At 41.8% G+C, this 26670-nt stretch overlaps 3 protein-coding genes across 6 annotated transcripts; 2 read left to right on the top strand and 1 right to left on the bottom strand.

Annotated features, from left to right (window-relative positions):
- Positions 1-1215: 1215 nt before the first annotated feature.
- On the bottom strand, positions 1216-7224 carry LOC100826045 (LRR receptor kinase SERK2). 2 transcript variants are annotated; one of them, XM_010235840.3, is made up of 11 exons: positions 6718-7224; positions 5134-5266; positions 4938-5009; positions 4342-4485; positions 4174-4245; positions 3996-4061; positions 3841-3911; positions 3594-3734; positions 2907-3248; positions 1885-2261; positions 1216-1787 (listed from the first exon to the last, which is right to left on the bottom strand). In XM_010235840.3, exons 1-11 carry the CDS (start codon positions 6788-6790, stop codon positions 1488-1490), a joined length of 1791 nt encoding a protein of 596 aa, XP_010234142.1. In that variant the 5' UTR covers positions 6791-7224; the 3' UTR covers positions 1216-1487. The 2 variants fall into 2 exon arrangements, with proteins under 2 accessions (XP_010234142.1, XP_003572549.1); XM_003572501.4 differs by having other exon boundaries at positions 1867-2261; positions 6718-7223.
- Positions 7225-11801: 4577 nt separating this feature from the next.
- On the top strand, positions 11802-20617 carry LOC100823890 (ABC transporter E family member 2). Of its 3 annotated transcripts, none has more exons than XM_003572494.4 (14): positions 11814-12119; positions 15227-15312; positions 15403-15500; positions 15673-15790; positions 15871-15960; positions 16860-17161; positions 17257-17452; positions 17545-17727; positions 17829-18098; positions 19078-19323; positions 19489-19609; positions 19691-19815; positions 19898-20004; positions 20084-20617. In XM_003572494.4, the coding sequence occupies exons 1-11, from the start codon at positions 12017-12019 to the stop codon at positions 19606-19608; spliced, it is 1812 nt and encodes a 603-aa protein (XP_003572542.1). In that variant the 5' UTR covers positions 11814-12016; the 3' UTR covers position 19609; positions 19691-19815; positions 19898-20004; positions 20084-20617. The 3 variants fall into 3 exon arrangements, with proteins under 3 accessions (XP_024318096.1, XP_003572542.1, XP_024318095.1); XM_024462327.1 differs by lacking the exon at positions 11814-12119 and adding an exon at positions 13844-13913; XM_024462328.1 differs by lacking the exons at positions 19078-19323; positions 19489-19609; positions 19691-19815; positions 19898-20004; positions 20084-20617 and adding an exon at positions 18252-18998 and having other exon boundaries at positions 11802-12119.
- Positions 20618-21477: 860 nt separating this feature from the next.
- Positions 21478-26136, top strand: LOC100846930. Its single transcript, XM_003572484.3, has 2 exons — positions 21478-22130; positions 25769-26136. Exons 1-2 carry the CDS (start codon positions 21744-21746, stop codon positions 25802-25804), a joined length of 423 nt encoding a protein of 140 aa, XP_003572532.1. The 5' UTR covers positions 21478-21743; the 3' UTR covers positions 25805-26136.
- The last annotated feature ends 534 nt before the right edge of the window (positions 26137-26670 follow it).

Raw genomic sequence — 26670 nt, 5'->3', positions numbered from 1 at the left:
TTGAACTGCCAGGCAAAAGTGTCTAAGGATACTGACAGACTCGGGGACTCTATCATCAGCATTGAGATGGATTTCAGATGAGGAAGTATGTTCCATTTGTTCCCCTTACCAAACAGCAAGGATTGTATGATTAATATTCTTGCTTTTCTCTTGGTTTTTTATAAATATAATCCTTGTGTCCGCTCAAAATACACCTTGCAACTTGCAATTGATGGAGCATAATAATATGCTCTAAAATGAAGCTTTAAACCACTTACCTGAAAGTCTCATCTTCTTAGGTTGGTCTAATTAAGGTTCTTGGTTACTACTATCCTGCACCCATTGCTTGGTCACATCTTAATTTTCCTTATTTTCGGCACCATATTCACTATATACTAATCTGATGAACAGGGTGATCTGGGATTTATGTATCTCGGCATCTACTCCAGGAAGGGTAAATATCCAGGTTGTGCTCATTCTGCTATCAGAGGGGGGCGATGAATATCTGGCTCAGGGTACCAACTTCTGGCATATTGTTTTAATCTCTTACGATATTTGTTTCATTTTGCATTGAAATATGCTGAATTTTTTTGATGAACATCAAGGCTTTACATGTCCAAGCATTAAAGACTTGTTTGGTAGCTATTGTTCAGAGTACTGTAGTTTTTTCCAGCAACTGTGGTGCGCTGCAATGCAGCATTTATCTATAGCGGGTGGTTGAAAATTTGCTTGTGTAACCATTAGGGCAATGATGGTGGTAATTTCCTACTAAATCAACGACACTTATTATAATCGGAGGGCTCTATAGAAAGTGCTGGCTTCTCAGCTAGCTGTCATGATTCATGGTAACATTTGGACCATCAAAATGTGGATCGGAACTACTGAATAATATAGACGACGTTAGCTCATGTATGGACTTACAAACATCCCCACAATCATCAACGGCCTTTTGTATGCTCGTGGCAGCAATGGTATAGGAGACAAACCGGCGCATTCAGTGCAGGAGTGTGTAGGAAACTTGGTGACTCTTCGCCATGGATAAATCCAAACTCTTACTGCAGCAAACATGTATTGCTTGTGTCCAACAGCTATAAAATCTCGATGCTTTTTGACTCTTTAGTGTAGGTTTCATAATATCATTTTTTTATTTCACGTATCTGCACCAAATGACCGAGAGAATAAAACTCTAGAACTCATACAATTCCGTATAGGAGGTTTTTAAACTAGGTGGTGCCATTTCAACTTCCAGGAGGTGCACATATATTCACATATTAGGATATGTAGCCATATATCATCTGTCTGTTAAATATTTCTCCACATATTATGGATCCACGGTGATTACATAGAAAATCTACGGTCCAATTTTAATGCCCAGCCATACAAATGCAGGTATTATATCCATATATGATCTATCTGTTAAATATTTCTCCACGTATTATGGATCCACAAGGTTGTTTGCATTTTAGTATCTAACTCTACGGTGATGACATGTCCATCATTGCCAGTTATCATCTAGCTCCAGACAGCTGTATTGCTTCCAGCTTGTAATGGGAGTCTTCGCTCCACCCGTAATCATAGGGCCACCCCCTTGTCACCTCTGCCTGCTGCCACTCCTCCCAACGCTCCGCCAAACCCTCGCCTTCCAGCATCCGAACCACTTCTGACATCGACGGACGGTCCTCGGGCGACGCCTGCGTGCAGAGCAATGCTATCTGTATCACCATCTCAACCTCCTCCTTGTCATAATCCTGACCCAGGTTGTGGTCCACAATGGACCGTAGCTGCCCTTCTCTCTGTAGCTTCTTTACCTACATTTAGTTACATCCCAATCATAACAAGGCACGGAATTCGGTTGGATTAAATGTTGGAAAAGCCAACGAGGCATACATGACCGAGCAAGAGCACCTCTTCTTCTTCTTCCATGCGAGAGAAGTCAATTGCGCGCTGTCCAGTCACAAGCTCAAGAAGCATGACCCCATAACCAAAAACATCCGTCCTTTCCGACGACTTCCCTGTGGACAGATACTCAGGTGCTATGTGACCCATAGTTCCACGGACTTGGGTTGTCACAGATGTCTTCTGCACATCTACTAGCTTCGCTAGGCCAAAATCACCAACAACAGGTTCAAAGTACTCATCAAGCAAGACGTTCGCAGCTTTGACGTCACGGTGTATGATCTTGGGGTTGCAGTGTTCATGTAGATACTCAAGTCCACGTGCTGTACCTAGGGCCACCCGTTTTCTAGCTGACCAGTCTAAGATGGGTTCTCCAGGTTTAAACTCTGCGTCATTTTCAGCACAATGGACATTATAAACTAAGAATGACGAGGTTTAAACTCTGCGTCATTTTCAGCACAATGGACATTATAAACTAAGAATGACACATGATGCTGAACAAAGAACAAACCTCAACTAATCAATACATTTCCAACGTTTTGAAATTTATTTGTCAGCACTAGCACAGCAGTCTGCAGTTCTAACAAATTAACTCCAGAAACAAATGCCCAGTAAAATGTTAAAACTGAGAGGTTCAATCTGCATCATTAACAAATAAGCAAATGATGAAATATTGCTACTCCCTCCACTCCATCCCCTAACTGTGTGCGTGCATGTATGTCAAAATTTTACCTTGACCATCGATTACACCAATAATATGTAGATTATGGCATCAAACTTTTTCTGAATCAAAAACTGTTATACCATCAAAAACTTTTTTCAAATACGAATCCAATCATAATATTTTTGTGGTACACAAACTACATATTATTGGTCTAATTAGTGGTCAAAATTGAATTTTGAAATGCGTGCATGCCCACTACAAAAGGACGAAGGTAGTAGTACGGAAAACCAAACAATACAGATGGAACATGTCACCAACTTAATAGAGTAATAGAATAGTGCGGGGTGGATAAGTCCAACAATGATACCTCGTATACAGTAGGCAACACTCAAATTCTGCATAAATGGATAGACCAGGAGGCGTTCTGCTTGTGTTGAGCAGAAGCCAATCAACCTTAGGATATTCCTGTGAACCGCAACGCTAATCAGCTCCACCTCACGCAAGAAGGCATCCATCCCACCAGGCCTTTCATAATCAGTCAACCGCTTTACAGCAATTTTTGTTCCATCTGGAAGAACTCCTTTATAAACTTTCCCGAAAGCTCCCTTTCCAAGAACATTTCTTTCATTGAAATTATCAGTCGCTATTTGTAGTTCTCGCCATGCAAATCTTTTGATCTGGCCAAATGTAATTCGTCGATCATCCTCTCCTGGGGATCATAAAATGATAAGTTAGTTCAATGCTACCATGCAAACTTGGAACTCTTGTGATTAATCCATTCAGAACCTAGGACAGCCCCGCTTGTTTAATGAGAAATCACTAAGGTTTAGCTTAAACCTATGTGTTCACATGTATTAATTATACCCCTGAGTTCAAGAAATCGTTTTTTGCTTCTCTAAATAACTATGTTGTGTACTTGCTTGTTTTTGGTAGGTTCACAATTCTATATATCAAGCCAATTTTATATAAGAATCTCGGTTCTATTAACAAGACTAACTAATGCAGGGATACTAATAAGGACAATACATGAAAGACAAAGGCATGAAAACATTACCTGGTACATCCACAAAAAGTTCATGTAGATATTCTTTGTTCTTAGCCTTACAGAATAGGAAAAGAGCCACTACAATGAGAAGTCCTATTATTCCTCCAACTGTACCAAGTATAACTTTAACGTTTGAGCCATGGGAGACACCTGTATAAAAAGATCTAGTTGGCACCTGTAATATGTAAGACAAACATCCAACAAAACTAGTCTGCATGAGTAAATCTATAGCTAGACCAATAAGGATCCAACTTACTCTGATCGGGTATGTTGGTTGCACAAGGGTGGGGTAGGTTGGTTCCACAGTTTAAGTGATTACCGGAAAAGCTGTCAATCAAAGTAAAGCCATTATCAGTCACTCAGATTAAAACAACTTGGGTCGAAATAACTTTTAGAACGATCTTGAGATACTTGTAACGTGCTACTTGAAACAGCAGACCAGGTATCTGACCAGAAAGATTATTGTTCGCCAGCCCACTGCAATCGCAAGAAAATTGCTTGTCAGCATATGACAAGCTTATGTAAATGAACTCATTTTAGTAGAGCCAGAAGTTCAAAAGAACTCATACTTAGCAATGGACATTCTTACATGTCAGTCAAGCCTGAGATTTTCATTAGGCTATCAGGAATTGGCCCACTAAAATTATTCTGGCTTAGGAACCTGGTTAAGAGATAGAAATGAATAAAGCATGGAATAGACAAATCATCTTAATTTTATTAATAACCAGTTCTGAACAATGGTTTTTAATATACTTACAACTGCTGGAGCTTAGAAAGCTGACCGAGAGAAGCTGGTATCTCTCCAACTAAAATGTTGTCTTCTAAATCTAAGCTTGTCAGCCTAGAAAGATTACCAAGTTGCGGTGGTATGCCACCAGTAATCCTGTTTCCAGCCAATGACCTGCAAGATCACACACTAAGGCCCTGCTTGGAAATTGGAAGAACTAAATACCAGCCCTCCCACTGAAAATACAACAATCCAAGCAGGCCCTAAAGGGTTTCATAATACTATAGTTGGGAGGAATTATTTGGAGAACCACATTTTAATTAGCATAATTTTATGTCATACTCAGCAATTCTACTCCTTCAAAGTACTATAAAATTGCTAGAATGTGTTCATTAGGGTTTAGTCGCATAAATGACTAGCCCAATCTGATCTTGTTTACGCTAGATATCGGTTCTACTACTACAAAAGACCGCACAACTAGAAGCATCTGCATGGAAACATAGGGTGAACTCGAAGCAACAAGTCTCCATAAATTGATTGTTAGATTACTAGATTTTTCTTGAGTTTATGCAATCTTGTTAGATGCTCTCAGGCTATTAATTGACATATTAAGAGAATGAACTTACAGAACAGTCAAATACACGAGCTCTCCAATCCTTGGTGACAAAACTCCAGTGTATCCTTGACCAGACACTGATCTGTGGGAAATTATCAGCACAGACCCAAAACAATTAGGATATGAAAAAGGGAAACATCAGCACTTGGATAACATCGACATGAGAAACAAAACAAATAATACAAGATACTGGGGCTACCACTTACACTTGAACAACATTGTTGTTATTGTCACAAATCACACAATTCCATGTGCAAGGGTCAACTTGATTCCGGTTCCAATCTGAAAGCTGACTGCCGGTAACATTCAGTTTTCGCTTTATATCATACAACGCATCCCCTGGTGAAAAAAAAATTAGTTACACAATTGTGAGCAAGAACTTTATTTGAAACTAAAGGAAACTCGTGCATATGACTTGAAATTAAATTCCACCATGGTCATCAGATTTTAAAATGCCCAAATTATCCTCAACAGTTCCAGCCAATGTTCTTCATTGAAGAATACAATTTTGACTATAATTAATATATGACTGGAGAGAGACAGGTGGTGGGAGGCGGTTAAATTATCATTTAACACTAAATTTCTATATTAGTATATTTACAGTAACTTTCCTTTTGAGGTAGGTACGGCAAGAAAGCCAGGACTTAAGTACTCCCTCCGTTCCATAATTCTTGTCGAAATATTACATGTATCTAAACACTTTTTAGAAATAGATACATCAATTTTTGAGCAAATTTGAGACAAGAATTATGGAACGGAGGGAGTAGCTCTTAATATCTAAGTCTCTTCATCATGTTTCATTATTTAGAAGGGGTCCCATAAGTGTCCAAAACTGAGGTCTCATAGGATTTATTTCCATTACAACAAGGTGCACAAAGATGCGCCACTACTGAGTATACAAATTTCAGTTCCATGTGATTATTTTTCTTTGACACATATTCTGCAAGCTTCTTTCCTTGTTCTCATGAATCAACGCTCGGCATAGCAGTCCACCATCTGTTACTCCTTCCACAGCCTTGCCAAAAACCACCACTGCCCCCTCCTCCTTGCCGAGGCATTCCCACCTCACCAGGAAAAAGCTGCTGCCACATCCACTGCTAAAAGGCTGATGTGGCAATTGCAAAAGCCATTGTGCACGTTTGCAGTCACGGTTAGCCGTGATCCCATGTGGTTCTACTTCTCCCTCGCTGTCCCCCTTTGTTCTTCCTCTTCACCAAAACCCCAGGTGAAAGTTCCAGCATCCTAATTTGACTTAGTATGAAAGTTACAGTACAAAACTAGAGTTGAATGGGCTTTCAGTTGATTGTTTTGATTTCTTAAGATGATGTCGAAAGTGAATTTGTTTAGCTGGAAGTTAGATATACTGTAGACTGTAGAGCTTCAATTAGTTGGAGTGGAATGCTTAAATTTTAAGTCCGATTAAAAATGTTTGATTCCTGAACTGAACATTGCATTCCCACGCTAAAAGCTTGCACTGTTGTTTCGATTTTTCGGGACAGGGCGAAAAGAGAACGGAAATGGAGGGCAGAGATGGGTGTCCTTATCATTGAAAGCAGCATGTGCAGCCGTACTAGAGGTCCCCATCAAGGAAGAGTAAGCCAAAAAATAAACTACATAGCGACAAGAGATGATTTCTGCCCCATCACGACAAGACATAACAAAAACAAACAGAATTGGTCAACCGTAACACGTACTACGTATATATATAATGCCTTCATAGTACAGAAACTCGAGGTAGGCGATTTGTTAAGACTAAGAGAGTGTGACCTTAAAGGGAGGGGAAGCTATACCTTGGCTATCAGAAGCGGAGAAGGAAGGCAGATATATCACTAGAATCAGGAGAACGACCCGGAGCTCCCTCATCTTGCCTCGGTGGAATGAGGAGGCCCGGCCGGAGTTGAGACCGGCAGCGCCTGCCCTCCCCGGCGTCGACGAGGGTGTCCAGGACCACGGTCTATCGAAGCCGGTGCCAGCCGCCAAAGAGGCCGGCGCCGCCCGTGTGCCGGAATCGCAGAGGTCGGCTGAAAATTTGGGGAATAGGGAAGCCGAGGCAGGGGGCAAGACGATGAACTGAAGTGGAGAAGCAGAGCAACCCCTGGACCTGGAGCGTTTTTGTCGATGGACGATGGGGGTTAACCGGATCCCGTGTGGGTGTGGCTGCTGCTTCTTTTTAATTGAGGCCGACGAGCTATAACGGATCCCCTGCCTGTTGTTGCTACGCCTACGGTAACGGTAGGGGCTATCGAAGGCTCGAAGCCAAGGCCGTGGCTTTTGTTTTGCAACGATTCTTGTTTGCACTTGCACTGGGTCAGATTTCATATCTGTTTACGTTTCTGGTTCCACCGTCCCTTTTTGTCCAAGTGCGAGACAAGCATCGACGCAGGGCAGCAAAGGATCGAAAAGGACCTCCCTTTGCGGCGTAGCTATGCATATATTAACCAGGCACCATTGCCGGAGCCAGGAGGACGGAATTAAACAATTCTGTGTAGCGGAGTCGATAGCAAGGAGCACCGAGTTATTTTATCAGACTGGGGCTGTGTGTTATACCCATCTCTAAAACCTTTTCTACCATTTCCGAATCTCTTTGCCTGTAAAATAGTCTATCCGCTACTGTTTTTTCATAACCCCAAAAAACTATGATCTGGGTGCAACATGAATATAAGATGCTCATAAAAATGCTCACTATAAATCAAGAAACCTGAAAACATCAAAGACAATGGATTCCTGGATGCTAGCTTTTTGTCGGGCGTGGACACAGGTACTTGGGGTGCGGTTTTTCGTGATGAACATGGCATTGTAATTCCGTCAGCTTAGGACACCATCGCTCGTTGTCCTAAGACGCCAGGCAACACTCCCCGGCGCCTTGATTGTTGAAAGTGACCGCCTCTTCTTGATTCAGGCTCTTAACTCCTTGGCGGATAACCTCTCTTCAAGATGTTTAGTGGTGGCTGACATTCTTCATTTCACTACTTCCTCCGTTCTGCAATACACCTCATATAGTTTTATGCACTTGGACCAAGAAAGATCTCGTTTCTAGTGTCTGATCATTCCTATTGGGTCAAAATTAAATGGATGTGCATAGTTATTGGCTAGGCGTGGGAGCGAAGAGAAAAATGAAGTGTATTGTGGAACAAATGAGAAAAAAATTATGTGAGTTATTCTGTGAAGTACTTTCGATCCTAGCATTTGTTTCTTTTGTACTTAAAGAGAGAACAATTTTGTGGCTCACCAGCTACTAGCTAGCTACTATTGTAAGGTGCGCCTTGGAGGTGTGTTGTGTAATTCCGTGCCGCCCCGTGCGATGTACTGGATTACGAATGATTGTGTGCATATTGGTTCTTAATAATATATACACCTTTAGAAAAAAATTGGATTAGTAGTGTCACATTTTATTGACACACAACGTAATTTAGGACAGAAGACATTGCATGTTCTCTTTCCAGGCATAGCACAGACAACTGATTGCCCGTCGACCGCGTAAGCCTCTGTACGTGGTTGTTGAACTTTGTTGTGTTGACCTTATCTATTTTTTGTTTGTGAGAAATAGACATAGAAGTAGAAAAAGATCAGTTTGCCACACAATAAATAAAATAGACAAAAACGGTTAAGTAGACAACCAACAAAGAGCAAACATGAGAGAAAGCATACGATGTCACTGATCGAAAAAACTGGTTTAGGTTGGTATGAATCACAGCAAATGTAGGGCAAACAGGACCCCGTGGACGACTCACTTCTAGTTCAAATTTTATATCTTATAATATTCAAACTTTTGAATAGCAAAGATTTGAAAATTGAAGAGCCATTCGCGATATCCCATTTTAAAACTGGATAAAAAAAGATTTAAAAATTTGAACTATTCTCTCCATTTCTTAATATCTAAATTTGGGGTTGTTCCAAGTCAAGCATTCTCAACTTTGACCGATTTTACAAAAAAAAATACCAACATCTATAAAACCAAATAAATGCGATATAAAAATATATTTGATAATAGTACTACCGGTACTAGTTTTGTGTTGTATATAAATGTGATTCTTTCTACAAATTTGGTCAAAGTTAATAAGTTTTCACTTAGGACAATGTCAAATTAATGTACATGTATTTCGAGCAGTATTTCGAGCAGAAGGATAAAAAAATGTACTGTTCGCGGCTCGCGTTTGTAAGAGCATCCTCGGCCGCTTGTGGACATGGTGGTCTATATGCTATTTAGACAAGCAAAACCTCTCTCCACCGGCTTTGTGTATATGATTGTCTAAAACATCGTCCAAATTCACCCTCACGACGTCCACATTTGGACTATCAAGCCACGACGTCCAAATCCTCAATGCGCTCGCTCCCGCCCACATCCTGAAAGTCCAGCCCCCAACCGTTCGTCCGTTCCAGCCCAAGACGCCCAAATCCAGCGCCGCCTAGGGGGATCCGAGGAGGGAGGAGGCGCCGCTGATTCGAGCAGCCACGAGGGAGGTTGGGGCGCCGCTGATTCGGGCAGCAACGAGGGAGGTAGGGGCGCCGCCGCCGGGAAGATGGATGAGGAGAGGGAGCACCGCCGTCGAGGAGATGGAAAAGGGGAGGGAGCGCCGCCGCATGCGAGATGGAGGAGGGGAGGGGCGCTGTTGCTGCTCTTCGTGGGGAAGAAAGGGGGCGCTGCTGCTGCTCGTGGTGAGGAAGAAGGGGCTGCTGCTGCTTCTCGTGGCGAGGAAGAATGGAGGCGCTGCAATGAGGGAGATGGAGGAGGGGAAGGGCGCCGCTGCTGCTGGTGGTGGGAGGAACAAGGGTGCTGTTGCTCGTGGGAGGAAGAAGATGCTGAAACAGCAGTTGAATGGGATGCTATTATAACATAGGAGAGATAATATAGACAATGTAAATACAGACAAGCTGATGAAAAACTATAATATGTTGAAACATAATTTTTTAAGACTATTGTTTATATCTTCATTCATATAGACAACCAGATATACACAATCTACTGAGGATGCTCTAACCTAAATAAACGAGGATCCTATCCAACTATTTACGGACAACTCTCAGTCCGTCGACGTGCAAAGTATTCCCTCCTTCCCATATTAAGTGATTCAAATTTATTTAAAACAGACATATTTATATACTAAAATACGTCTAAATCTATACTGATATATTAAATTGGAGTTGGCGGTGATGATACGGACATCGCGGTACATCACTTCACTGAAATTACGAATCTGCCATGAAAAAATTACACCTCTGTGCCACGCCCGTCCCGCCCACGCATGCGCCGTGACCCCGAATCATCTTTTAATCGCACACCTGCCGATCCGCAATCCATCTCCACCTCGCACACCCGCCCCTCTCCGCCTCGCACAGGGCACTCCTCCACGATCCTCCTCCACTCACACGGCACATAAACAATGCCCAAAGCGGCAACGCCCGTACATACGTCCCGTAGTCTATCTAGGCGGGCAGTGGAGATGGCGGTGCAGTGGAGATGCGGCGGCGCCGAAGTTGAGGAAGACAGCGGCCGCGCGGGAGATTCAGCCGGCACACGGGGCCAGGGGTTCGTCTCGAGGTGCGCATGGACAAGACGAACTCGGGGGCATGCCCGGTCTTGGCGGAGGCACGGTGGAGGGGGCTCGGCGGACGGCGGAGAAGCTTGACGTAGGGGAGATTCTGGCGCGCGGGAGGCACGGGCGAGGACGCACGTGAGCTCCTGGAGTCGATGCGCTTCTCTCATGCGCGGAGGAGAGGTGCAGAAGCGCTGCGGTGGTGGATCGGAGAGTGGTGGCGCTCCCGCTGGAGACGAGGGAGACGATACGGCCGCGACAAATTGGAAGCGGGTTGGCTTCCAGGAACTGGAGGCGCGGCTTCGAAGGGAGATGGAGAGACGTGCGGTGGATTCGAGGGCCACGGGGAGCGCCTGGAGCTATGGGGCGAGCTCCTCGGACTTGGGGGAGAGAACGGCTTCGATGGGGAAAGAAACGATGAGCTGCAGGGCTTCGAGAGGGAGATCTTCGGGAGAAGAGAGAGTAGAGCGGGGTGGAGATAGATAAGGAGGAGGGCGCCTCGGGGTGGATAGGAACGGAGGGGGCAGGCGTGGTCCTGGAGGCGACGGTCGGCCATGCTGGCACAGTGGCGAAGATGACGGGTGCACATGAAGAAGGGCGGGCCGACGGGGGCGCTGTGGCTACAGGAAGTAAAAGATGGGGGTGGGGCCTGTTTGTCAGCGGGAGAGGGTGGGGAAAATGCGCTGCACGGTGGGCCACAGGTCCACATGACAGCTTGCAGAAATCTGGTTTGGGTCAGCACCTCGATCAAAGGGTCAAACGGGCAAATCAATCTAAGATCAATGGTCTAAAGGGGTCCACATTTGGAGAGGGGCGGCGGTCTGAGGCGGACATGGAGTTGGCAGCCCCGTTGGGATTAGAGGCGGAGAAGAGAGATCGAGATGAGAGACATCGACGGAGGAGAGGAGAAGACGTACGGTACTGAAAAAGAAAAAGAAAGGGAGAGAAGAGAGATGAAAATCATAAGGTTGTGATGATGCCACGTTAACGATCCGTGACGGCACGGTCGCTTGGATCGGTGTCGTGACTTTGCCAAGAGTCACACTCGGCAAAGGCTTTGACATGGGTTAGGTGTCTAGGCCCATGACAAAGATAATTTTTTAGTTGAATTTTTGTCCAGACCAAAAATATCGGAATTGATTAGGATGGTCAACGGTGTTGCATCAATAATTTTTTGTTATAATTTGTATAATTGTTCCGTTGCAGTACTACAAATACTTATGAAAAAGATACGGAGTATAAAAATATAGCAACAGAAGTTCAACAGGTTCGTCACGTCTGTGATTTGGTGGTTTGGATCGTCAAGGCCATGACTATTGGAGGCTTGGAGCGGAGCAGCGACCTGGTCCGCCTTCGAGGTGACCGAAACTTGAACCCCACGGCATCCAAATTCCTCGCGCAGGTACATATAGCACGCCACGCGATCCCCCACGCCGTCAGACGGTCCCATTATTTCCCCTCCCGCAAATACCGGTTTTGTTGCCAAACGGCCAGAGTTTTACTCCCCCAAAATCCAGCGAATAGATCGACGGGAGGGTGAGGCGCTCGGGGATATATGTCGGGGCGGTCGACCCGGATCGCGGTGGTGGTGGAGGAACGGTGCCGGCCAAGCAAGTGCGGCCAGCAGTGCCGCAAGCGGTGTCCCGTCAACGCCACCGGTTTGTGCTCGCTGCTTCTTAGATTTTGGATTATTCCGTCTGCGTGATTAGTATGCGTTCATGTAACATCGTGATTGTTAGTAAATTTTTTCTTATAAGTAAAGGATGTTACAGCATACTGTATTTCAATAAAGTAACTTGTTTGGAATTGTCAAAAATTAATTCCAAATGTGTTAGGAATTAATTTAGCATTGGAAAAAAAGGTGGAAATACAATTCCTTAATACCCTTACTTGACTTTTGGCATTGTACGAATTTTCGTTAGAGTCATATGTTTAACTTGAGTTACAAACTTCCTTTTCTCAGATTTTTGCTCTCGTTTTGAATTCACATTTGCACCGAATTTAAGTCTGCGATTTATGGAATTAAAAGATCAATCTTGGGCGATGGGCTGAATTCCCTAGCCCATACCTTGCCCATTTTAATTTTTTCGCAACACTTACCCAAACCTGCAAGAACCACTTCGTCTTCCTCCTCTGTAACGCAGTACCCCAAATCAATACACCGACAACATAACTCTTCCCCTGCCCCTTCAGTTGGCTCTACTTCAAAACCCCAGTGTCCCCTTTAAATTCCTTCTCTCCTTGGGCAGCGGATTTTTTTGATTTCCCATCCCCTCTACAGGCTAGCCCTGCCACAACTTAGGGCATAATCGGTACCGGTCCTCTCGTCCGCCGCTAGTCAGGTAATCAACACCATCTCGATCGCCGCGGTGCTCTCATTCCATTTTTACCATCACCCCACACCCACAGCCGTCATTTCTGCGGCAAGCGCCTGCACCTAAACTCACCTCTTTTCTTCTATAGCCAGCAACTGGGTTGGTTTAGAAGGTTTAGTTACTCGACCTGATTAGGATAGGCTACAAGGGCACTTAGTGCCTTTGTGTAGCAAGTAATTGTTTTTGTTCATCAAGATTATTGGCAGATAAATCTGCATGTATGTATAGTGGCGTATTATTCCATTTAATTATGCAGCACCAGGATAGATCATGTTCTAATCCCAACGACTGGGTTGGTTTAGAAGGTTTAGTTTCGACACAAAGGCCCTAACCCCTAAGTGCCCTTGTAGGCTATCCTAATTAGGTCAAGGAACTAAACCTTCTAAACCAACCCAGTCGCTGGCTATAGAAGAAAAGAGGTGAGTTTAGGTGCAGGCGCTTGCCGAAGAAAGGACATCTGCGGGTGCGTGGTGATGGTAAAAATGGAATGAGAGCCCTGCTGCGATTGAGATGGCGGTGATTACCTGGCTAGCATCGGACGGGAGGACCGACGCCGATTATGCTCTAAGTTGTGGTAAGGCTGGCCTGCACAGGGGATGGAAAACCAAAAGAATCCGTTGCGCAGGGAGAGAGGGAATTTAGAGGGGAAACCAGAGTTTTGAAGCAGAGCCATTGGTTGGGAAGAAACTGAAGGGGCAGGGGAAGAGTCATGGTGTCGGTTTATTGATTTGGGGCAGCACAGAGGAGGAAGACGAAGTGGTGGGAAAAAATTAAAATGGGCAAGGCCTAGGAAAGAGAAAAAGAGATGGGCTAGGGAATTCAGCCCATAGTGCAAGATTGATCTTTTAATTGCATAAATCGCATAATTAAATTTGATGCAAATCTGAATTCAAACCGAGAGAAAAAAAAATCTGAGAAAAGGAAGTCTGTAACTCAAGTTGAAGATATGAATTCGATGAAGATTCTTACAATGCCAAAAGTCAAAACGTGTATTAAGGAATTGTATTTCACCTTTTTTTCCTATGCTAAATCAATTCCAAACACATTTGGAATTATTTTTTGGCAACTCCAATCAAGGTACTTTATTGACATAGAGTATGCTGTAACATCCCTTGCTTATGAAAAACAATTGACTGAAAATCAGGATATTACAATTTATTACTTTTAATTCTGGGGGTCCACCCTGAAACGCGCCAAATAGTCTTTTGAATTTCAAATTTGTGCATAAGCATAAAAGAAGCAGAGTGGAAATTCCGCAATGACGGTAGTAGTAGAGGGTTCTGAACTTCTGCTTTTCAATGAAATTTGGGCCATTTCTCTTCTATTTTTAGGGAAGAAATTTCACTTCGAGACTAAATATTTATGTGAGTCCCATGAGAAAAATCCAGATTCTATAAATACATCACTCCCATATGTGATATCTGATATGTATCCCGGTGTTCTTGGAATGTAAACAAGAAACGAAAGGTGGCTCCCCTCTTTGCAGTATATTTCAAGTTTCAAACCAACTAAACTTAATTAACCATGATCTTTAAAAGGACCTACTCCCTTCACCCTTTGATTAATGTCTTCGATACACAAGTCCGGTTGGCCACATTTCTACCATTCCTGAAATATGCCTTCCTCTCTGGATCTCTAGTTTCACTGCCAATTTTTCATAATTATGTCACTGATTGGCAACAAAAGTGGAGAAATAAACTTTGTACTTGAACTACTTATAAAATTGTTACAAAAAGTTGGTTCCTGTATTATAAACCCAAGAACAAATTGTAAATTTGATCATTTGGTTGAACTTGCCAATTATACCAACTGGCATGAAATAAACACGGAGCAGGTAACAGAGTAGTAGAATGAATATCAAAGTAAGCACTTAATATCTCCTCAGGGCTCATTATCAAACCTCAGCCTCTGTTACGGCTCGCTTCCGTGCATGTCTTCATCGTTTTCATTTATGGAATTGTTTGCACTGATTTAGGAAATTTACTTTTCTCAACCTTCTATGGAAAACAGGTGTCAACTTCAGTACTAATTTTGTTCAAGCAGATAATTTTTTTTTCATCAATTAAGTAGATAAAATTATATCATTCAATGGATGTCCTCATATTCGATCTGATATTTTCAATACTACACATTTTTGCAACTTGATTAAGAAAACACAGCTAGCCACACTCCAAATATCTAAACACGGCTAAATCGAGCATGATTACCATTATCTCTAGGTCTCCCAATGGAAACAGAACCTTAACATTATAATTGAAGTGTTCTGTCAAATATTTGAACATAGTTAAATGTTAAAGCCCTAGATGAATTTATTTATGTATTGAGTGATCACTTCAGGTTGCCTTTGTTTATGTTATAGACAGACTTTTGATTCTTTATATATATTACAGGGCGTCAGTGCATAGAAGTTACTCCATCATCGAAGGTGTCCTTAATTTCGGAGGAACTATGCATTGGATGTGGTATCTGTGTCAAGGTTTAACTACTCCTTTTGGGGTTATTTATGGATACAATCATCCTGAGGTGTGGTGTTCTTATAACACACTCTTCCTGTGTTACCTTGCAGGTGTGTCCATTCAATGCTATCCAAATTATTAACTTGCCAAATGGTCTTGACAAAGAGACGACACATCGGTATGGACCGAATTCCTTTAAGCTTCACAGGTACTCAAATCTTTCCCATGTCTATCATATTCAATCACCTCACTAAATGAAATTATATTAGAACTTCATTTTGGCCATTTTTGTAGCTGTTGACTGTTGGCTCCTGAGCTGTTTTTGATAGTGACTGTCATATATAACTCACATTTCTTGAAACCTCTTAAACCTTTTGTAGGCTTCCTGTTCCAAGACCAGGGCAAGTTTTGGGCTTGGTGGGGACAAACGGTATCGGGAAATCGACTGCGCTTAATATTTTGGCTGGGAAGTTGACACCGAACTTGGGAAAATTCACTGTAAGCGGAACTGAGTTATGTTTGTTAATCCTTGCTGTGGAAGCAATTATAGGCTATGAAACTACGAATGACCTTTGCAGGATTCCCCAAATTCGGATGAAATTTTGAGCTATTTCCGTGGATCTGAACTTCAGAAATACTTTACACGTCTATGGAAAGACAACATGAAGGTACTTCTACTATAATTTATTAATGCAGCTTATAAAAAGCTATCATTTTCCATTGTATTCTGTTGTCTTGTTTTTTTAGACCGACTTCTGTTGTCTTGTATGCTCACATTCTTACCTTTTTCAGTCTTTCTGTTTAAGAAGTTTCTCGATTTGATTAACATCAAGATTTTGTTTCTATTATTCCTGGGGTGTGGGCCCTTCCATGGCCTTGTACTCGACCTTCTTTCTATCAATGCATCAAGACGCGATGCTTTTGCGTTGTCTCAAAAGAAAAAGATTTTGTTCATATATATATTTTTTGTCCCATTACAAATTCAGTGTGCACTGATATTAAGTGACTCAAATTTGTCCAAATATAGATGTACCTATACCCAAAAAGCGTCTAGATACATGTCATAGAAAGTCACTTAATGTGGGACGGAGGGAGTAGGAAATATGCTGATGTGAACAATAATTTTAGATGAAAAAATAACACAATGTGAGGGATAAGAGTTATTAACAACAGTACAGCACTTTTGAATTGAAGGTAGAAGTGAGATTCAAAGTTGGGTTCCTGACCTTGTGTACCCTACATTGCACCGTAGAGATTTCACCATTTCAGGATAATTCACATGTACTTGTTCATTTCTGGGCTTTTTTCACTTTGTCAGCACATTTCTCCAAATTCATTGCTCAAATGGTCATGATCAATATTTTTTCTCCACACTGATTCCCAAATACTTTCTTTTTGATTGCTGTTGGTACTGACACACAATAAAATTGACCACATATCAGCAGTCTGAAATCAAAGGACTTTGTTTCTTCCATTTTGGTATTCAAATTATTTTGAGCTTTATGTAGTAATCTTTACATTGATCTGTGTTATTTCTGTCTAACGGTTTACGGTGCTTGGTTTGCAGGCAACTATAAAACCTCAGTATCTTAACGTTCCAAAATCTTTTAGAGGGAAGGTTGGGGACTTTCTTAATACGAAAGATGAGAGACAAGTGAAGGACAAATTGTGCGATATTCTAGAATTGAATCAAGTTATGGACCGCGATATCTCAGATCTATCTGGTGGTGAGCTCCAGAGATTTGCAATAGCTGCTCGTGCTATGGAGGAAGCAGATGTTTATATATTCGATGAGCCATCCTGCTATCTTGATGTGAAACAAAGGCTCAAAGCTGCAGAAGTTATCCGTTCCTTGCTTCAACCCAAAAGGTAAAGAGGATATGCATCTCACAGAAAATAAGCCAGCCATAACATTTGAGTTATTCTCTCCAGAGCTAATTTACAAATTTTTATCTTATTTTCAGCTATGTAATTGTTGTGGAGCATGATCTGAGCATTCTTGACTACTTATCAGACTACATATGCTGTCTTTATGGGACTCCAGGAGCATATGGTGTTGTTACTTTACCCTCTTCAGTCAGAGAAGGAATTAACATTTTCCTAAATGGCTTTATCCCAACAGAAAATTTGCGTTTCCGTGAGGAGAAACTTACATTTAGAGTAAGGGCCAGGATCATTACCAAACCTTGTCTCCTGAGCACCGTTTTTATAAATGTTAAGGGCTTTGTATCTAATGTTGTTTTGCTTCTTAGGTCACTGAGTCTACTAAAGAGATCATAGAGGGTCAGAATTACCAATGCTACAAGTATCCTACCATGAAGAAAACAAGGCGTGGCTTCAAGCTTTCAGTCACACAAGGCAGCTTTAATGATTCCCAGATAATTGTCATGCTTGGTGAGAATGGTACCGGAAAGACAACATTTATTCGTATGCTGGTATAACCTTTTCTCCCCCTCAAATATGTGTTGGAGATGCCTAGAGATTTACTTTTGATTAGTACTCTCACCAGTTGTTTCTTTCTCTCTTTTTTTTTCAGGCGGGAGAAGTGAAACCAGACAAAGTAGGTGATGAGCAGGTTGACATGCCTGCATATAGTGTCTCATACAAGCGTCAGGAATTGGTCTCTAAATACCCCTCTACAGTGAGGGGCCTTATACACGAGAAAATACGTGGATCATGCACACAAGCTCAGTTCAGATCTGATGTCATGAAACCACTGAAAATTGAGGAACTCATGGACATGCAGGTCGCCAATCTTTCTGGTGGACAGCTGCAAAGGGTCAAACTCTGTCTGTGTCTCGGAAAGGTAGGACAATAGTAGATCACCTCCCACCCCTACAGTTCTTTCCCTTGGATAATATTTCAAGAAGAAAAGTCATCTTAGGATTTACACCTTGAAGGTATTCCAGAGGATGTTAGGCTGGTTGCATTGAATATCCTCCACTTTCACTCTTTCCAGATATTCCAGAGGATGTTGACCGCTTCTTTGTCTTTGGTCTACCTTTGGAGTGATAGCGACTGATTGGTCGCATCAGAGGTCCAGTGACTCAAAGGACCTCTTCCTCTTAGATAAGAAAGAGTCAGATTTGGGAAGCCTTAGATGAGAAAGTCTAGTAGGATAAGAAATCCTTAGATTGCTAACCGCATATGTAGGTCTTGTAAGCCTTAGATGAGAAAGTCTAGTAAGATAACATGAATCTCAAACATCTTTTTGGCTCCATTAATAATTATTGTCTTGTAAGTGTGTTCAGGAAACTTCAAATAGGAACTTTGCTCCGATAAAGCCAAAAAAAATGCAATTTCATCTGACATTTCATATTGCTTTTTGGTGGATTGCTCCGTTAAGCTTTTCATGTCGCCTTTTTAACTAGACTGGATGGGTCGTATTACTGCTATGATTTTCAAGAACTGAATCGTACTGTTTTCAGACTTCTATCTGAGGCATACTTGTTAGAGTTATTAATAGGAGTGTCATACTAGCATGGGGTTTTCAACAGGAAAATTTACACAAGTTACCCAATAAAACAATATGAAAGATAGTGGAGCCATGCAGTGATTGAGTGATGGCCAGACATGTAAATGGCAGATGCGGTGTTCCACATAGATTTTGAGTAGATTGCTGATCATTCATGAATCTGTATACCAACGTAATGAAAAATATTTATCGTTAACTAGTATAGTATGTATTAGGAAGTAACACATATCATTACATATTCCATTTTCATGTAGTGATCGCTTCCTTTAATTATCGATGTCTTTTAATAAGATCTCTTTTTGGTTTGCAGCCTGCTGATATTTACCTTATAGATGAACCAAGTGCTCATCTTGATTCAGAGCAGCGCCTTCTTGCATCAAAGGTGATAAAAAGGTTTATCCTTCACCAAAAGAAAACAGCTTTCATTGCCGAGCATGATTTCGTAATGGCAGCCTACCTCGCTGACAAGGTTCTCGTTTTCGAGGGAAAACCTTCTGTTCACTGTGCTGCAAATGCACCAGAACCCCTGGCTTCTGGAATGAACCGTTTTCTGTCAGTAAGTCCTATATACTCTTCCTCCTCTCTCCCTTAGACTACTACTCCGTAGTACTTTATGCTTGTATTGGAGGATGAAATGACAAATCGATGAATAATTCTGATGGTTTCACGGCCAATTTCAGTGGCAATCTTTTTTACATAATTTCACTTGTCTGTGCCACAGCATCTAAATGTCACATTTAGGACCGATCCAACAACCTACAGGCCCCGGATTAACAAGCTAGGATCTATGAAGGACACGGAGCAGAAAGCTGCAGGATGCTACTACTACCTTGAGTATTAACGTAAGAAACAAACTAACCCTTTACTCGATGGCCATTGCAGGCTCATAGCGCTGATATTACAGAATCTACTTGCTTTTGCAGAAAGCTTTTGCAAAGGGCACCTCTTACTCCATCAGAACTGGACAGCCCAAAAGCTCGCATGCGCTGCCATGCTCACTCAACTCGGTCATATCTGCACCCGCATGCATCGTCTACCAGTGCCCGCGGTATGTGTTTGCACTGGTTTTTCATGATACAGATAGGTGCTTGATGTGGTCACATGGTTATTAGAATTGCTTGTGTTTGCAGAATTGCTTTGGCACCAGGACATGACTGGCTCGTCTTCGTGGACGAGCAATATGAAATGGCAACTGAAATCTAAGATCAGTACTAACTCTCCAAAAGATTCTTTGAAGGTGCTATTAGTGTATATTCTTCTAACGTTTGATATCAGAAGTGTAAGGATTTGAAGGTGCCATTATAATTTATGTGCAGGACCTATTGATGAAATCTGGGACGGATTGGCATGAAGGTCCCCTTAATGAGATTGGTTTGGACAAGTGATTGTCCCTTAAAGCAGTTCTTGTAAAATGTTACACCCTTCAGTTAATGAAGCTTTCAGGAAGCAAGCAAAAAGGATCAGACTGAAGTCACTCTGTACTGTAGAAGCATGCCTTCTGGGCTTTCAGTAAACCTTATAATTTGGGTTTGTTGTGATTTTTGGTATTGTGTTTCATTGTTGTCAGTCGAGAGATGATCTCGACATTGGTTTTGTTTCACTCATTACGTTGTTGAACAAATAAAAGTATGTACTTCCTCCGTTCAACAAAAGTTGTCTTAAATTTGTCAAGATTTGAATGTATCTAGACATGACTTAGTGTATAGATGCATTCAAATTTAGTCAAAGTTGAGACATCCTTTGTTGGACGGTGGAAGTATTCGGTTTTGGTATAGGCTTTTCGTATTATGTTTATGTTGTTGCTGATTTCATTTTATCTATTATGTATGCTGGTGAAGTATTACACGTCAGCACATTTCTTGTTGCTGACACCTTTTGTTTACCACTTTCAGCATTGTTAACGGTCTCGTTGATCACAAAAAAATGTTTTCTTGATAGTTTATTCACAAAACAACGGATGGCGGATATGAGCAGATTCGAAGAACCTGTATCTTTTCGCTGATGCAGTTGTCGAGGTCTGAATGAATAGATATGATAATTCTCAACCATATCCATAAGCCTTTGTTTGATGTATCTTCTTGATGCAACATCTTGCTTCAATAAAGCTCCCTCTAATGGTTAGGAAGCTATCCGATTTTGTTTCTTAGATGAAATCTCAATTTCTTTAAAATTTCATAGGAATGTTGAATGATTCTAATTTTTTAGGCTTTGTTACGTACAAGTTGTTAGTAAACTCTTACTAAGTGAATTCTATGGATTTCTTTTCTCCTTATGAATCCTACAAAATCCTATTGCAATTTTAATTATGTATTATTATATTTTTTTAGTACTAATAATACATTAATTTTATAATTATTATTAAAATATTTTATATTATAATATAATCATATCGTGTTTATATATTACACGCATATATTTCGCATATAAATATAGCTAACAAGACCAATTTCCCATATAATTGGTTTACAATCCGTTTTCTAGTTGTCCCCTATAATTAGACAAATCCCTGTAGAAATTTGAGAAGATTGAAGGGAATTTGAGGTGAAATCTTGTTAATCTCTTCCAATCCCCAACGGGATGGGAGCAACCGAACGGGGCCTAATTGTGTGTTCAACCACCGCTTAATTGCAATTTTGAATTTTATGCTAACAGGACGGTAGAGAAACCTGTCATACACGGGCCTGTTTTGTCCGGTAACAGGCCTGAACTTAATGTCCGGGCCGTCTGCTAGCGCTGGGCTGCTTCTCTTCTCATCTGCGCTCGAGAAAAACGCCGGCGCCGTCTTTCTGTGACACTCCGCCCCTTCGCTCGCCGCCGCCGCTCTCCCCTCCCGCTTCACCATACGCCACCGGCCTCCCTCCCTCCAGCCCCACCTTGCCTCTGGCTGTTTCCGTTGCCGGTGCTGTGGACAGTCTCCTGGAAGGGAATCAGAGGCGGAGACCGAGCGAGGGAATTGAATCGGCGGCCTAGAAAAGAATGCTCAAGTTCCTGTCCAAGGTGGTGGTGGAGTACAACCCGCTGGACCCGCGGAAGGCGGCGGCGGTGGAGCTCCTCGCGCAGTGCAACGGCCGCAAGGCCAAGGACTCCAACCCTGCCTGCTCGGTCGAGCTGCGGCGCCTGCCCGCGGCGGCCGCAGCTGAGGACCCCAAGGCCCAGCCTCCCCCGCGCGTCCTCGTCACCTACGTCAACGGTGCCGAGGAGGCCTTCGACGCCGCCGACGGCGCCACCGCGCAGGGCATGCGCGACCAGATCCTCGCCCGCGGCCGCCTACTTGAGACCGAGCAGCTCTTCCGCGAGGCCGGGGAGAAGTGGCCCGTAGTCATCCCAGAGGAGGAGCTCGGCATGTCATTCCCCGGTATCAAGGTGCGTCCTCTTCTGTTTTGTTTCGTTCACTTCACTTTCTGTCGAACACCTTGCGTGGTGTATTTTACTACCTTGCATTGAAATCTCTCGTCCAAATATTGGAGTTAGAGATATGTTCACTCATTCATCTTGTGCTCCTCAGCAACCGTGTATGTTCTAATGATTCTAGTTTGATGGAAATGAAAACAACGCATTGACTAATGATGCTAGTGAAGGATAAAACAGGGAAATGTGCCTAGAAATTCTATAACTACTTACTATTAGATTAAAGTAGAGTGCTAAAATGATATACATTTGTTGTTGCGCATTGTATTAATTCAAAAATGATTTTATATACATCACTTGGCTAATGGAACATTCATACATTGGAAGAAAGGGTATGTTTGGATGGTGACTAAACTCTACCCTACTAAACTTCGTCATTGACCAAGATTTGATCCTTGTTTGGATGAAAGCCAACTATTTGGCATTGGCAAGCCAATGCCCTACCACTAACTATAGTTCATTTTTCTTGCCAAAATTGGCCAACTGACAGGCTACCAAAATCAACACCCAAATTTTGGCTAGCCAAATATTTGGCATGGCAATCATGGGCTCAAACCAAACATACCCAAAAAAACGTGGGTTTTGATCTTCAGACTCATTTTCTTGAAAGGTTCATCTTCAGAGTCAATGAGACCTCATTTTGACCACTGTATCTTATTTCATATTATTAGATCTCTTTGATAATCATTGGTATGGTTTGACTGCGTCATTCTAGGGCATCGTTGTTTTTGGAACAGGAGGGGTTATAACATATTTGTAATTTGATAAAAACTGGCTAATAATCTTAGCAGTGCCTGCGCCCTTGTGCATCCATCAGTGCAGTCAAGAGAACACCAATGCACCACATTCACTTTCTTGCTTGCTTACCGTACTGATTTTTTGGTTGATTTAATCTATATTATGAGTTTGAGATCTGCCGTTGCTTTATTTGAGTTCTCGTAGGGTTAATTTTCCAGTCCATTGGTCATTCTACTATGATGAGTTGCCTAAATGTTCTGACGTTTCACTCCAATGGAAACGTGTGCGGTGTCCCAAATCCTTGTAGGAAATAAATGTTTAGTGAATTATCTGCCTTTAACTATTTTTGTTCTAGCTGACTGCATTGGATCCTGACCATTGCGATAGAGACATGAAATGGCCTCTGTATTAACGAATTAGTCAGTCATCCTGTCTGTTGTTTCAAAAGAAAAAGATATATTAACAAGTCATATTAAGTGGCTATTTCTTGCTATGGTTGTGCTTGATGGTAAGTGAAAACATTTTACCTCTACTTTCAATAATTCTTGTGCCAATGCCTAAAACTACCTCTACTACGTACATGTGTAGGTATGCTATTTAGAGAGAAATTTAGTAATAATTGGATCAAACTGCTTGTTTAAGTTCTTCCTCGAATTCTGATATAGTTAAGTGCCTTATGGTAGCTAACATGGATTATCGTTTTGTAGTCTTTGACAGTGGGTTCTTGGGTCAGTTACTCAATAAGTTATGAGGTTTTCATACGCCTTTCTTTTCTTTTGGTGCCGTTTTGCCATCTGTACTTTTGGGTTCCACAGATATGTGTAGAACCAGATGTATGTGTTTCTTACTTTTACTTTCTTCGTCCGGAAATAAGTGACTCGGAATTGTCTAGATTCGCATGTATCTATACACTAAAACATGTCTATATACATACGAATCAGGACAAATCCGAGTCACTTATTTCCAGACGGAGGGAGTATAATTTATATGTATTATTATTTTTATGTTTTTTTAACTTTGCTCAGCTGCTGTTTGAGATCGTATCTGTTGCTTTAAGTGGTAGGCTCGGGAAGCTAGTTTAACCTGCGTCCTGATCAAAATTCAAAATACAGATGTTCTTTATCTAGCGTTCAAAAATCTCTTGAATTTTTAAATATGCCACTAGCCCTGCTGAGTGCTGACCTAACATATATTTATTTTGACCCCAAACCAGAGGCAGCCATACAGTTTTCTTTTATTATTTGGGCACAAGTTTTCCATTGGAATACTCATAATCAATTGCACATTGCACACTCCAATAATTCCTGAATATCTGGACAGTATTTATTTTCTACTCCCTCTGTTCCTAAGTATAATATGTTCTAGCTTTTGTCCTAAGTCAAACTTCTTAAAGTTTGACCAAGTTTATAGAAAAATCTTCCAACATCTATAACTCTAAATTCGTTTTATTAAATCCATTATGAAATATATCTTCATAGTATATTTATTGGACAGTGTAGATATTAGTACATTTTTCTATAAACTTGGTCAAACTTGAAGAAGTTTGACTTAGGAAAAGCTAGAACATCTTACATTTAGGAATGGAGGTAGTAATTGCCAGTTTGTGCTGTTACCTACCTCTATACAATACATATCAACATATGTACTTCTGTATGTTGTGTATGCCGGTATTCCCAATATTTCTTCTTCCCATGATCCTCCTACTTCCCAGTAGCACGGGATTTGATTTTCCGTGAATGACATACATGTTTTGAACACCAAAGTTTATTTTCCTTCAATAAAAATCATATCATTGTTCCAAATATTTTCTGTCTCCTTTTTTTCATGTGATGAAACTAACACACATTTATGTTTGGAGGTGCCTGTTTGTTTCTCGTGATTCATGGTCAGACACTGATGTACAGGAGATTCATTCAGAAGTTTAATTCAGGAAGCTATGCATCTTTAATTTTGTGATCTTTACATGCAATATTCTTAAGATAAGCTAAGTCACATGCAGTCAACAATTTGCTGTGATGTGATGCGTGATTTGTGTGGAATTATAGCATAATTGTGGGTGGGTGGGTGGGGGGGGGGGGGGAGGGAGGCTGTGGGTAGTAGGAGTCCGATCCCTGAACCTCCGTGGCACAACGCCAGCCCTGGAAGGGTTGCTACAAAGCAAAGTAACAAGGGTGATAATAGATTGGTTTATTGCTTGATTGATAAAGACTAGGGGGTATGCATTAGCCTACATACATGACATGGGGCCAGGCCAGCATTCAAACAAACTTGGTAAAGATCTGAACCAAACTGGAAACAAACTCTAAAGAAAATATATGCCTAAACTGAAAGGATCTTGGCTGATCCTTTCGTAACTTTCATTGACTGCATCTGCTGCGGCCGTTGCTCCTGGTGTGGCCTTCCTGCGATTAATGAATATCCCACATGACAGTTGCTCATAAAGATTATGGGTTCAAAATGCAGGTTTTGTTACTAGTTTTGTTTGTAATCTCAATTATACCCTTGGCTTTGCATGGTAGATTTATTTTCTTTGTAGACAGGTGCTGCCCATTATTGTAAGAAATTACGACTCCCTCCGATCCATAAAAAGGGTCGCCCATTTTGTACCAAGTACAAATTTTGTACCAAGTGGGCGACACTTTTTATGGAACGGAGGGAGTAGTATTTTCTTTGTGGCACATTCCGTTGCTCCGCTCTATCTGTGTTGTGGTTGTGTGGGTAATTTTGATTGCATGCTACCAATTTCCGTTCCATGGACCGGGCCTAGTACCGTAGCACTGTTCAGTCTTTGTTGCCTGTTTTTATTCTTATTGTGAATCTTAAATGAAAATCTTGCTACCTGTTCTGCTTTGCAGCCAAAGAAAGCAGAGGAGAAGCCCCAGGCTTCATGATCCAGGCAGAGCTGTTTCAGTCTAGCATGGTTAACTTGCAGAACATCTGTACCCCCATAAATGTTACGTCAAGAAGAACACACCCTGCGTTCGGGAACTTGTCTTCCTAAGTGTGTTATTGATTAGTTCAGGTTCAGGGCATGTCATATTTTCCGTTAAAGAGATAGATACTCATTTGTGATTTCTTATTTTTCTCGAAACATGTTATATCGAGAAGACGTTGATGAACTCGTTCGGATTGTTGATTTATAGTGAAATACCGTTGTAAACCTTTTCTGTCCGATCTGTTGTGCACAGATTTATTCAAAATAAGCTTCCCATGTATTCTTGTACCAGAGTTCCCTGCTCATCCATCTACGTCGACGGTTAGTAGCGCTGTTCTGGATTCCTCACCCTGCTGTTGTCGAGCCAATGTGCGTGAACATTTTATTTGTACTTAGGCGTTTAGGAAATACAAACAAGATCAAAAGGATTAATGAGGCCATCGAAGGTTCTATGTATTTTTTGCCCTAGATATCCACAGATGCAGGAGCTAACGCATTGTCAACCGTAGGCGGTGGGACAGTTATTTCGTCAAAAACTTTCCTGAACTTCTGTCCTCATGTTTAAAGCATCAGTTTCAGCATGCGCATTCCTACAGCAGCATCGACTGTGAATCTGAGTCCCTGTTAAACAAGCTTAGCTTTGAACGGCAGATATCACTTACAATTTCCAGATTCCTGGCTAGGCTTGTTATGCATGCGCAACCATGTTCATTCACATGGGCTAAATTGTCTGTACCGTTTAACTATACTGGTTCTGGATTATAATGGTCGAGATTGCTTCTCAAACTAAGTGTTAACTGACAATATGATAACACATGTACA

The sequence above is a fragment of the Brachypodium distachyon genome, chromosome 3 (genome assembly GCF_000005505.3).
Source record: "Brachypodium distachyon strain Bd21 chromosome 3, Brachypodium_distachyon_v3.0, whole genome shotgun sequence".
In the NCBI taxonomy this organism is placed as follows: domain Eukaryota; kingdom Viridiplantae; phylum Streptophyta; class Magnoliopsida; order Poales; family Poaceae; genus Brachypodium; species Brachypodium distachyon.
This window is presented reverse-complemented; position numbering and strand designations above follow the sequence as displayed.